Source organism: Podarcis vaucheri (genome assembly GCF_965113315.1).
Source record: "Podarcis vaucheri genome assembly, chromosome: 6".
NCBI lineage: Eukaryota > Metazoa > Chordata > Lepidosauria > Squamata > Lacertidae > Podarcis > Podarcis vaucheri.
In genome coordinates this window covers 90,304,399-90,318,164 of record NC_138764.1, presented here as the reverse complement: position 1 = coordinate 90,318,164, position 13,766 = coordinate 90,304,399, and the positions used below count along the sequence as shown (strand labels likewise).

The 13,766-nt window shown below is 39.9% G+C and overlaps 1 protein-coding gene across 3 annotated transcripts in view; it reads left to right on the top strand.

The window, feature by feature from the left end:
• The window catches only part of ZNF217 (zinc finger protein 217), a 34,412-nt gene that overhangs the window by 9,028 nt on the left and 11,618 nt on the right, over nucleotides 1-13,766 (top strand). For all 3 annotated transcript variants that reach the window (XM_082225872.1, XM_082225870.1, XM_082225871.1), the window contains exon 2: nucleotides 10,541-12,306. In XM_082225872.1, the coding sequence (XP_082081998.1) occupies nucleotides 10,905-12,306 (1,402 nt within the window). In that variant the 5' untranslated portion in view covers nucleotides 10,541-10,904. The remainder of the gene's footprint in view (nucleotides 1-10,540; nucleotides 12,307-13,766) is intronic.

Sequence of the window (13,766 nt, the reverse complement as noted above, 5' to 3'; positions counted from 1 at the left end):
ACTGTATTATGCAGTCAGCACAAAATGGTAGAAATTCCTAGGTGTCATATAATGTGTGAATGTTTGAAGTGGCACACTCAAAGACACACTCTTATCAGCTAGAGGCCCGCATGATGAATGTTCTGCTGGAGTGTATCTCTTCAGACTGCAGGTGGGGGAATCAAATGGTTGAATCTTTTCTCCATGTATAAAAAGTTTGCTAGCTTTTGTAGCTGTAGGGAGCCACTTCTTATTCATTCTCTTACATTAAAGTTGCAGGCGAAGTGTTCAAACTACAGGTGAAGTATTCAGACATTTGATTTTCCCACCTGCAGTGTGATGTAGTATAATTTAGCAGCAGATTATTGGGGGGGGGGGCGCTTCTGATCAGTTGGCTCTTAATGAAAACTCATTTATTGGCTACAGTCTATCAGGCCCACTGAAGCATTGACTCTGAGACAGTTCACACATTCAGATGAATAAAGTGGAATGAAACTCTGGGAATTAACCAGTTCTTCTTGCAGGTGTTGCATCATGTGTTTATATGCTGCCCATATTAAACAAAATTAAACACATCCCAGTATATGGAAAGCAGCAAGAAGTTGGTGTTTCATTCCTTTTCAGTTCATTCTGAGGAACATTTGAATGTACAATACCATCCAGAGTTTAAAATGGTACAGTCCGAGTAACTTTGTGCCATGCAATTTATTTTGACTATGTTGTAAACTGGTTTGGCAAAACACAGATAAGGCCAAACAGAAATTCTTACAGCTTTTCTACCTTAAGTGATGTAGGGCTGGTAGCAATATCAAAATCTGGTTTTTTATACATGGTAGGCCTTAAATAGTAATGGCAGTAGTAGTAGGATTTCTTGCTGCAATATTACACACAGCATCAGAAAGAAATTAGATACTATTTGCCAGTTTGGGGTTTCTTTAAAATCCTTTTCACCGTTGAGAGCCTTAAATACTGGGCTGAATCATCTAAAAGTTGATACCCTGCAATAAATCGATACAAATAATTTTTAGCACTTAATCCAATACTTATGAGACATAGGATAGCTGCACATTATCACCATGGAGGTATTTGATTATACTGTAGAATTATTCTTGGTAGGCTAAAACTTGATCTTAATATTATTAAAATAAAATTGCTTTATAAAGTGAGGTGTTGGAATTAGATTAACCTTTTATAAGCAGTATTTTAAGGAAATTCAGAGAGTCTGAGAACTTTTTTGAGGACATAGAAATGTTTAAGTGCTGCCTGCTCCTATATAAGAATGAGAACCCCTAACATAAGGAAACTAAAGAACACTGGGCATTTACCAGGACCCATGCTAGTAAGTCTTCAAATGGGAGCGAGCCTGCATTCCACCCTGCCTCTGCCAACCCTGTAGCATTTACATATAAAGGATTACCAAATACTAAACATTCCCCGTCACTTCAGTAGATATTGTTTTTCCTAGACTAAGGTACTTTTAAAAAGCACCCTTTCAAAGCTGAAGTATTTTAATGGTAGGTCTTAATGTTTTCACACATAATGTATCTTATCTAAATGCAGAACTCTTTAGCCTAGGCTCCAATTCTCTCAAATATGCTAATCCATACACCCAACAAAAGGCAGATACAAAAAGACAGAAGGAGTGCTTCAGCTGTTTTGTTTCTGCTCTGGGTCAGGCTGACAGAACTAATTGGTCCCTACTCTGTATGTGCTGGAACTTCCAGTACTAATTAGAATGTGTTTAGTGTCTTGTTCAAAGCTGGACACAGGTATCTCCATCCCAAAGATACTCCAGTGTGATAGTGCTCTTCTGTCTCAAACTTCAGATGGGAACATAGAACGGGATTAATAAAGGATATGGGGGATAAGATAATTTTTTTAGAGATGTCTGGCAATTCTTAGGCACATTACATGCCATGAATATTTTTCCATTGTTAACGAAACTACTGCATGTTTGCTGGTTTTAGTGAGATGTGTTGGTGATTCTTTGGGTTGCAACCTCTTTCTTTCAATTGGGCTAGTCCTAGTGGGATTTTGGTTCCCTCTCTCAAATAACAGGCCCTTGAGATATATGTCAAATTAATTTCTGTAATTCTGCATCAGCATTAAAAGTAGTTTGCCAAGCCCAGAGGCTGCTCTTCTAGAAACATCAACCCCCCAAACCCCTTGGGCATGTGAAGCAAACTGAGTGACTTCTTTGAATCCTGACCACTACACTAAAAAGCATGAATGTGCCAGACTAAGATAGCTGTGATACTGTGTAGATTGAATTGGCTCAAGTGGTGGTAATACTTGTAGAAATAATTCATTTAAAATGTTTGCATTTAGCCAAATGGTGTGTGTAGTAGAGGGAGCAACAGCAGTGCTCCTTTCTGTGGCTACTGGGAGGGTTGACTGCCTGGGGAGAGATTCTCAAAATCCTACAGACTTCACGACACCTTCCCATGGACCATATGATTGTGCCCTCAATATGTTACAGCAAAAAAAAAAGGGGGGGGGAGGCCTTTTCCAGTTCTGATACCCTTATGGAACTTGTGTATGGAGATGTACATTGCCAACCTATTAACATGTAAAATGTTCTTGTGGCAAAACCTGAAAATGTCCTTAAGTACCAGCATTCACTCTTTTATGGACATGCTTAGTAAAGATAAGGAACGTAGCTTTTTCTAATGAAGGCAGTCAACAATTGATACAAAATATGTGACTCCCAACTGGCTGTAGCTGCTCATGGCTGTAAAATTTGTGCCTGTAGTGATACATGACTATTCTAGCTTACTTGTGAGATCAGTGCATTTTAAAATAATGTTGATGCTAAAACTATGCAGCTGTTGGAAACATTTACATGGGAGTTAGGGTCAAATGCCCAAACTTCTAGATTATTTTATTTTGATCTCTTCTGCAGCTGAAACAATATGTAGGAAATTCTTTTTCTCACAGAATAGTTATGCTTTGTGTCCTACTGATTTTAATCTTTTGAATCAAGTATACTTTGTTTCCTATGCATACACAGGAGTTAAATAGTTCCAAAATTGGGAATATATATTCCATAAATAAAGTGTAGGCTGTAATACACAAAGTCCAATTTAAATGTTTCTCCCTTTTATGTGTGTGTATTTAAATATACCTTCTCTGAATCATGGATCCTACCTACGCTCTAGGTATGTTATTATATAAAATACTAGGTTGATAAAATGGAAGGAAAACTTTCAGTTGGTTTATAAACTTCTACTTCAAGTGGTTTTTCAAATGTTCTCTGATACCATTACCCAGAAATAGATCTTACAAAATTATATGATGATATGAAGATTCTTAGTTTCTCTTCTATAAGAAGAAACTCAATCCGATTACTAATCAGGTCTTTAAAAATTGTAGCATCTCAAATTTAAACAGGAATTTGAATAGATGATCGTCTGTGCTCATCCAATGCAGAGTGCAAAATAGATTATCAGTTTGAATTTGTTGTTTCATTTTTGTGTGGAACACCAAGAATTTTGAATGAGCTGTGTGAAGTTGTTGTGCTGTGCCTTGCAATTTGGCTACCTTTTTACAAATGCCTCTTAATTGGTTTGGAGTTTGTTTAATAAGAGCCTTAATACACAGCAGAGTTGAGTGTTGGACTAATGTGATGAGTTTTCCCAGCTGACATTCTTTATCTACACAGTTGAACTTTTAATTAAACATCTGAATTCATACAGATACCTGCTCTGTTCACACATGGCATCTCAGTGAGTCAACACCTGTACAGAAGCCACCCAGAACTTGGAGTGTTGGCTGCTGCCTACTCACTCCAAAGTAGCCTTATCTTTTCTTACTGAGAAGCACAAGGGAGTTGTGTTCCAGCTATTTTGCTTTCTGAAGCCAGCTGCTTTGCTTGCTGTTCATTCAGGAGCCAACAGGGAAGGAAAATGGTCAGGAGGCAACTTCCTTGTTCCTTTTTTATGAAAAAGTGAAGCCCTAAAAGAATGCCATTGTTCTTCCTCCACTGTTACAGGTAGTATGCAACTAAACACCTGTTGCTAGGAATCACAAGTGGGAGAATTCAGATTCTGCTTGCAGGTTTCCCATTGTCATCTTGCAGGTTTCCCATTGTCATATGTGAACAGGATGTTGCACTAAATGGCCTTGGTCTGGAAGGCTAAGTGTTTGGCTTAAAGGCTGTCGTGTGAAGAGAGTATAGAGAGGTAAAGCATATTTCCTCATTAAACTGAAGCAACAGTAAAATGTAAAACTGCTGTTAAAGCTTATTATTCTTGCAAAGATGCATTGTGTGTCAAGGTCCCTTAACACTTAAACAGGGAAATTGGAAGTGCTGCAATGCCAGGTCAGAATTAAGCTACACTATAGAAATGCAGTCTGGTCTGTAGAACTCTCTCAAACAGAAGTGGTCTGCAATAACTTACATTGGTTATGTTTTATGAAGGTACCACAGATTCACTTCTGTTTTCACAAAATACCCTATATTAAAAGCCTTCTAGCAATTGGACTATTATGTTAATAAAAGGTATATCTTCATATACTGTATGTATAATTTTTAACAACCAGAGAATGAGAAAATAGATTTGAATACTGTCAAGTAAAATTGAAAATTTGTAAGGTATTTTTGATCTTTCTGTCCTTCCCCCTGCCCTACAAATGGTATACATGAGATTACACAGAGGACCTTCATGCTCATGTTATTCAACAAAAAGAAGCACACAGAGGCCTTTTCAGCTATCGGAGAAATATGAGCAATGTAGTTTTGCATCTAGCTCAAGATTTAAGGGCCTACTGGCATGAATGGTTTCTAAGGTAATGCCTGTAAACACAATTATATTGTTCACAAAGAAAAGTCAGTTGACTGGTGTACAGAGAGAAAATATAGCACACATCTGCCAATGTTTGTTGGACTTAAGTAACAAAAAACAAAACAAAAAACAGCCATTATCCTTGTTGGATGAAGTAATTAAGAAAATATTGATATTTTTCATTACTAGGATTTGCTGGTAGCTTTTTAAATACATGATGAATTTAATGTGCAGTTATCACAAGACAGACATAAATTCAATATATGAAAGTGTTTCTGTTAGTTATGAAGTCAAGGGAAATCTATACAAAACAAGAATTAGCTGTTGGACAGGATTGCTGTAGATACATGTCTGAAAACCACTAGGAATGATTGGTTCCCTGTGAGGAAAAAGGAGCAGTTCAAACTGCTTTTTTTAAAGCTGCATGTGATACATACTACATTTTATGTATGAGCACAAATGTGTATTACACAGGAGTTTAATTGACAGGAATAGGCATGATCCTGTGCCTTGTGTGCACACAGGAATATTGTATGATGAAAATGGGGTAGTGAAACTTTTTTCAAAACTATCCATTCTAGCTAGTTGAATAGCACCTTTAAAAAACACACACACACACAGTTGTGGGCATCATACAGTGAGTTTGGCATGGAAACCTTTCAGTTTGGGCTATGAACCCGAGGCTGACACTGTAATGTAGAAAAAGCTCACATAGCTAGGTTAAGTGGGTCCAGAAATCCAGGTGTCATGTCTGCATGGGCAACTCATCATACCCCCAGGATTTATAGCACAAGGATTCCTTTCCATCTGCTCACCCACCCTCTCTTGTGTATTTCCTAGAACGCATTAGTTTCTATTGTTCTCCAAAGCATGGTGTAAAGTGAAAGGAAAGACCCTTCCCCTCCCCTATACGTGCCAAAGGCCTTTGTGTGGGGGTTGGAGGCTCCTGCAGTACTGGAATTTAGGTTATAGAGAGGAAGAAGCAGTGCTGATCTCTCTTGCTGCTTCTGCCACTTCCCATCAGGAAGTGATGTGAACTTCAGTGGGCCTTGATTCCCAGTGATAGGCAAACTCTTTCCTAACTTGAAAGTAGACATACAGTATACTGTAGTTTTAAATACGTTAACTCAAATTCTCTAGTTATCAAAAAGGAAAAATTTAACCTATCTGCATGGTGATGGTGGTTTGGCACTGTTGCCTTTAGAGAAAGAAAGTTCTGTAGCTTTTCATGGGTGAATGTTCAACAAAATGAGGAAAGAAGATGATCCAAATTTGTCCTAATTGTGGTTTTCTGGACACAGATTTTTTTTTTAAAAAAGGTACAGTCTTGTGCCTTATTTTGTATAAAGTCTGCATTGTAGACTGTTCTGTTTCCAAATATAGATTGACATCTCCCATTGGTTTCCATCATTCTCCAAAGCCTGTTTACTGTGCTTAAAGTGAACACTGGATCTTGAAGCTACAAGAAATTCTCAAGTTGATTTATTTTCTATGGTCAGTTTTCAGTACAGTCCGTGGTGTGCTTGGGTGTCATTTCCTTATAAAAAGCTCAGTTCCTGCTCCTAAAAGCTTCCTGTCTTATCATTTCATTTCTCATATCTTCCCTTATGACTTGTCATCTGCTCGGTGTTAAAATGAAGTGGTTTGCGCCAGAAGCGGTTTAGTCCTTGCTGGCCACATGACCTGGAAAGCTGTCTATGGACAAACACAGGTTCCCTCGGCCTGAAAGCGAGATGAGCGCCGCAAACCCATAGTCACCTTTGACGGGACTTAACCATCCAGGGGTCCTTTACCTTTAACCTTACTAAATGTAGTGTGTGTACATGTGCCAATTTTGGAAGTGGCAATTTGGTGTTAAAGGACTTTGGCTTTTCATGCTGACTTCTTTGTTTGCAAGAATGGAGCTTCTGAACCCTAGAGTTACATCCAGTACCCCATGTGGAAAATCTGATCAAGGATTTATGAGTTGTGGGTTCAGAAGACACTGAAATGCGTTGTGAAACTCCAGGTGCCTTGGGTGTTGCTTCTGTATTAACTAGAACATTTGGATTTCAAACCACAAGGAATTTGTGGTGTGCCTGCATGTTTGGCAAGTTCATTTTAGATTTGGAAATGGTTGCAGTGTCTACCATTTTTTAATATGGTACTGACAAATAAATTCTAGCTGCACTGGAGCTGAAAGTGAAGAGACATTACATCTAGAATAGGCATCAAGCATGTAATGGAAGGCTGGGGAACCTGTGTTCTTCAAGGGGTTACAGGACTACAACTTCATTCCTCAATCCATGTCAATCTTGGTACAGTGGTGCCTCGCAAGACGAAAATAATCCGTTCTGCGAGTCTCTTCATCTAGCGGTTTTTTCGTCTTGCGAAGCAACCCTATTAGCGGCTTAGCGCTATTAGCGGTTTAGCAGCTATTAAAGGCTTAGCGGCTTAGCGGCTAAAAGGCTATTAGCGGTTTAGCGGCTTAGAAAAAAGGGGGGGAAGCGGAAAAAATTGCAAGACTCGTAAGACGTTTTCGTCTTGCGAAGCAAGCCCATAGGGAAATTTGTCTTGCGAAGCACATCGAAAAATGGAAAACCCTTTCGTCTAGTGCAGGGGTCTGCAACCCACGGCTCCGGAGCCGCATGTGGCTCTTTTACACCTTTGCTGCGGCTCCGGGGCGGATACTAGCGAGGGGAGGAGGCGCATTGTGCGCCCCGACACTCCCCACTGTGGCGGGCGCTGTACTGGCTGTGACATCGCATGGGGTTAGTGCGTGCATTAGTCACACACCGTCCCAACGTCACCTTCCCGGTTTTGCGGCTCCCAGGTTGTTTTTCTTCGGAAACGGGTCCAAGTGGCTCTTTTTGTCTTAAAGGTTGCAGACCCCTGGTCTAGTGGGTTTTTTGTCTTATGAGGCATTCATCTTGCAGGGCACCATTGTAGACATAATGCTATTGACAAGTGACATCTCTTGGTTTAATCAAAAGAACCCATGTGGTGGTGTGCTTAGAAATGTTTGACTAGGACTTGGGAGTCATGGGTTCAGATCCCCTGTCAAGTCATGAAACTCACTCTTGACTTGGGTCAAATCTCATATCCTAACAGGGTTGTTGTGAGGATGAAGTGAGGGTGGAAGAACCAAGTACCTTGAGCTCCTTGGAGCAAATGTGTGATAAAAATGTAGCATTTCTTATTAATATGTTTTGGATTGTGAGTGAAGGCATAAGCCTGGTACGCTTGGAGGGAATGCATTGTGTAGTGTGGTTGCACATTGTGGTGTCTATGCCAGTCCTGTGTCGGCATTTAACTTTATTTAACAAAGTTTTTATACTGCTTAACTGTAAATAACATCTTTAAGTGGTTTACAAAGAATATGAAACAGAGAATTGGAAGGGACCATGGGGGTCATCTAGTCCCACCCCTGTCAATTGGGGGGTGTGGGTGCTTTTTAAGGTAACACAAAACTCTCCTCCCCGCATCTTGGAGAGGAATAGAAAGCTGAACCGTGTATAGATATTAGTAAATAGGGATAAAATTGTTCCCTGTTAAACGGCATATGCTGGTGTATTGTGGTGACTGACTTGGGGACAAGCTGGTAGTCTTCTGTTCAGTCATTATGAACTCATTAGGTGGACTCCTGGAAGACATTCTTTCCAACCTCTGCCCCTCCACTCTCACCATTTTATTTGCTTTTATAGTTGTAACCTTTGTGTGGTATACCCCCCTTTTTTATACAAAAGTAGTTTATAAATATTTAAATACATAATGAAATGGCGATAATAATACTGACCCATCTTATAGTGTTATTTAGACAAGAATTAGGGACGCGGGTGGCGCTGTGGGTAAAACCTCAGTGCCTAGGACTTGCTGATCATAAGGTCGGCGGTTCGAATCCCCGCGGCAGGGTGAGCTCCCGTCGTTCGGTCCCAGCTCCTGCCCACCTAGCAGTTCGAAAGCACCCCTAAGTGCAAGTAGATAAATAGGTACCGCTTTATAGCGGGAAGGTAAACGGCGTTTCCGTGTGCGGCACTGGTGCTGGCTCACCAGTGCAGCTTCGTCACACTGGCCACGTGACCCGGAAGTGTCTTCGGACGGCGCCGGCTCCTGGCCTCTTAAGTGAGATGAGCGCACAACCCTAGAGTTGGTCACGACTGGCCCGTATGGGCAGAGGTACCTTTACCTTAGACAAGAATTAAGCCGAAGTACTTTGAAATGCCGTTTTATTTCTGCCAAAATGCAGCCCTGTACAACCTGTCTTGCTTTTTTTTTTTTTTAAATTAGAAATAAGTGTGCCTTGAAAGCTGGATTACCAGGTCTACTGGACCAATGAAATTAGAATAATTTTTTATTCTACTTGCTTCTCACTTGAGATTTAAACATGTTATTGCTTAGAATGGATCACCAAAATGCAGCTGCTCAGAAGAGTTTTGTTTTAGGGCTAACATAGTCTTAATCTCTTATCTGGTAGGTCTGCTGCTGATGGTGCTGTTAAGTAATCCAAAGGGTAGGAACTCCATTTGCTGAGTTGGCTGCCTGTTGAAGTAGCAGCAGACAGTGTAGCTTCAAAATGGCTGCCAGATGGGCACTATCCACAGCAGATGTTGCATATAGTCATGAATAAGAGCTTTACTCACACTTTAAATTAATATTAAAAGTTCAACCATTTTTGCAAGGTGAGGGCTCGTGTAAAACAATCCAAATTGTTTGGATGCAATACAGTGGAGTGTAATTCTGCTTCACCTGACTCTTTCAGCCAGAATGGAAATGTAGATTTAGGATTTTGGAGGCAAAAGAACTTTAGTAACTATCCTTACTAGATTTCTTTCACTGAAGCAGCTTCCTCCATATGAATATAAAAGCATGATGTGAGTGTTAACAGTAACTCCCTAGGGCAGGTTCCTCGCAGAAATTAGTAACTTCCTTTGACAGTTGCATCATTTTAAAGATAACTATGTATTGAAATCTGAATTCAATAGCTGTGTTATACTTACTTAATTGTGGAATACGCAGAATTGTTTTTTAGACTTGCCTGGGCAAACTGTTAGCTGTAGTTGCAGTTGTTTTTAAATGAATTCTAGGAAGAATAATGTTGCTTGGACTAAATGTGTGTGTTTTGCAATCATTTTAAAAGGGAGAAGTCACTTTTTATAAGACAGCCTTAAATATTAGCCATAAAAAGCTACTAGCATGCCAAAAAATAAGACAAAAGAAATACCTGCCCACTTTGAACTCCGCAGGAGGAGCTTGGTAGGATAGATAGATGGTCAACCTCTCTTATGAATAAAAATCAGGCTAGTAAAAAGCCGTGAAATGCACCAGACTGGCTGAGGAGGCATTAAGTGTTTCCTGCTCCTCTGCCTTCCTGCTTGATTTCTGTGCTAGTCACAGAGAAAGGGCTTTGCCTCCCTTTTTGCCAGCTCATAAATGCAGTAGACTGGACAAGGAGAAATGCCTCACTCTGTCCCTTTTTCATAAGCCCTGCTGCATTTCTATGCTGCGTGGAGAGAAATGACCTTCACTTTCTCCAGCATAGAAGCCTAGTAATACACATATTTTCCTCTAAGCTGTAATTTCTTTTATCGAATTCCATACATTTTCCTCCCTGACATTCCTGGTTATCTATGGTGACTTAAGGGAGCAGTTTATTACTTAATCTGAATATTGGTAGCAGTATAAAACATGAATAAATCATATAAAATATACTAGTTTAGTCTCTTGTTTTTAAACAAAAGTATTTTATTATATCCATGTTTCCTTAGTTAATGTTTGTGTGTTAAATCTTCTCTCCATAGGTGGTGAATTTCTTGGTGCTTCTAAACCATTTCCATATTTCTTTGGGCTTAAGAAGACCTGAATTTTTTACATGTGGAGATATATGCAGGCTAGTTTCTTTGAAGTTTTAATGAACTGAAAAGGCTTCACAGAGAGCATAAACAATCCAATACCTTCATTGGAGAACTGATGGGACACTTTTATAAATAGTTTGTATTGCGTGAGGCTTTTTACCCCTACCGATGAGCAAAAACATTCAGCAAACTTCTCTTGATGGTCCTCTGGGCTTGGACATTTGTGAGTAAACAGGTGGGAAGCCACTGAAGTGGCCTTAATCTCCAACGCCAAAAAGCCTAGAATCCATGTTAACATCTTCAAAGGAATATGCCTACTCAACCTCTTTTAGCATATATGGATGGACCAGATGGCATAGCAAGTACTGTTGGTTCACGTATGGAGAACAATGATGCCACTATGCCAATAAAAGGGGCCAACACAATTTCGTACAAGAACTTGCAAGACAAGTTCTTAATGCAAGGGGAAGGATGCATGCCTTTGGATTGCATGTTTTGTGATCAGACTTTCAAGCATCCAGAAGATCTTGGTAAGCATGTCTTAATGCAGCACAGGCCAACACTCTGCGAACCAGCAGTTCTGCGTGTAGAAGCGGAATATCTTAGCCATCTTGATAAAGGACAAGTGAAAACAGACTTGTCACCCTCAGATGCCAATGAAAAGGATAGCCAAGATTTCAGTTGCATGGTTTGTGGACAAACATTTGAGGAGGCATATGATGTTGAGGCCCACATGAGAAAGCACAAGGACTCTTTCACTTACTGGTGCAGTGTTTGTGGGAGGAGATTTAAGGAGCCATGGTTCCTCAAAAATCACATGAGAACACATACTGGTAAGCCTGGTTCTAGAAGCAAGACACCTCAAGGATCAGAGAGTCCTATAACCATAAATGAGGTTGTACAGGACCAAGTAACTGAAAGTATTACATCACCTTACAAAATCTGCATGGTTTGTGGCTTCCTATTTCAGAATAAGGAAAGTTTAATTGAGCACAGTAAAGTACATACCAAAGATTCAGTAGCCAGTGATGATGGCTCCCAAGCTGATCCAGATGACAAAGGAAATGGATCGCCCAGGGAAGAGTTTTTGCAGTTTTTAAACTTAAAACCACGTATGCCTCCTAGCAATAAAAAGCAAGAAAAGCCTGTGAAATGGATAGCAGAGTTAGATCCGTTCAGTACATATCAGGCATGGCAACTGGCTACCAAAGGAAAAATTGCTACTGGCCACGGGCAAGTGAAAGAGCCAGGGCACGAAGGAAGTACAGACAATGATGACTCCTCTTCTGATAAAGAAGAGCTTGGGGAAATTTGGAATGCAAACAAAGCAAGCCAGATTGAAAGCACGGGGAAGATCAAGGCAAGCAAAAGTGGAAGTTTCACAGCGATTGGTAATATACCACAAGACAAATTCAAATACCCTGGCCGTGAAGTGCCTTCTATGGAGATGGATTCAAAATTGTCCCAGAACAAAGACAAGCCCACACATTGTTCAGAGTGTGGCAAAGCCTTTCGAACTTACCACCAGCTTGTCCTTCACTCAAGAGTACATAAAAGAGACCGAAAGAATGATTTAGAAGCCAGCTCTGTTGAAGGAAAGCAGCCAAGAGCATGCCTTACAGATGTCGGGACTGTGGATGAGAATGGAGTAGGAGAACGAGGGGAAGGAGGCTCTGAAGATGGATCAGAGGATGGGCTAATAGAGACCTTAGGTAAGAGCTATTAAGAAGTTGTGATTCCTTTTTAGCTCACTTGTTTTGTTCACGTATACATTATCTAAACCACATTGATTGATTGATTTTTTTAAGTTACTGACAGATTTTTGCTAGTAATGCTATATAACACCCTTCTTCCTAGGTGCAGGTACTCAGCATTTTGCTGCTTAAAAGTCATGGCATAATTCCTTTTTTGTAAGTGCACTTAAGGGAAGGATGCTTGCGTAATCCTTTGTACAGCATGTTCCATGTACACATGACTGCATCTTGCCCTTTCTAGCAATGTGCAGACCTGTAGTTCAGGTTAGTATAATGGAGCACTAGCCATTCTGTTGATGGCTGAATGACTTTTGTTTCTTTGCCATAAAACCTGGAGAAACTTCATTGTTTCTCAATTCTTTGCTAACTGGTACTGATCTCCAAGCACTATAGGGACATGTTTGTATATATTCATGATCATTTAGGTTGTTGTGTCATTAGTGCATAGTTGCTAGTGCATTAATTTTTAAAATATGAAAATCTTGAGAAGATAAAAATTACTCTTATTTTATGAAATGACTAGGTGCATTTCCTGTCTGTGTTTTCTGTGTGCACCACCATTCTGCAGCCGTAAATGAAATTGCACCTCCAAGCAATGGCATTAGAAAGAACCTGAAACGCCCTTTGTTGATTATAATACTGTGCTTGCTGCCCTCTAGTGTTATGTCTTGGGAGTTGCATGTAGGAGCTAGAGGGAGGGAGAGATAAAACTTTGTTTATATGACTATCAAATGAAGAACTGGAACCTGCTGTGATGAACAGATAACAAAAGATTTCCCTCCTTTAAATGTATTACAGAAAACCAGGCACTTGTCAGGGTGAACATTTTTTTTTTACTCAAAACAATTAATTTTTATAAAAGAAATTATTCTCTTCCAATGCTATGAAAGACTTATACAAGCAAATGAACTATGAAGGTGTCCCACACTAGCGTTACAATATTCGAACAAAATTCTGTTTACTGTTGAACTAAAATACTTCCCGTAGGGTTGGGTTTAATACTGTACATTCGGTAATAATAATAAATAATAATATTTGTACCCCACAGATTCGGTAGATTTGTTTCAACTTGTGCAGTGCACTTTGGGTTTGTTCCTCTTGGAAGTCTAACTTTACATTTTGTTTTTCCAGTACATCTCTTGTTGAACTAGCAATGCAAGTCTAATAAACTCATTATGCCCACATACACCATGCCACTTAACATTATTTCTAGTTTGGGGTGGGGCTGGGATACAGCAACCATACGTATTGCTGTTGCATGCTCAATAACCCAGCCGAAGTGTGTGTGTGTTAAATGGCCAACAGAACTCCCAAACAAACATATTTAATCTCCATTCTGGTGACTCCTGCTGTCCCCCCCCCCTTTAAAATGGCCCCAACACAACATAGCATCAGGTCATTTGGGGATTAAGAAGAAT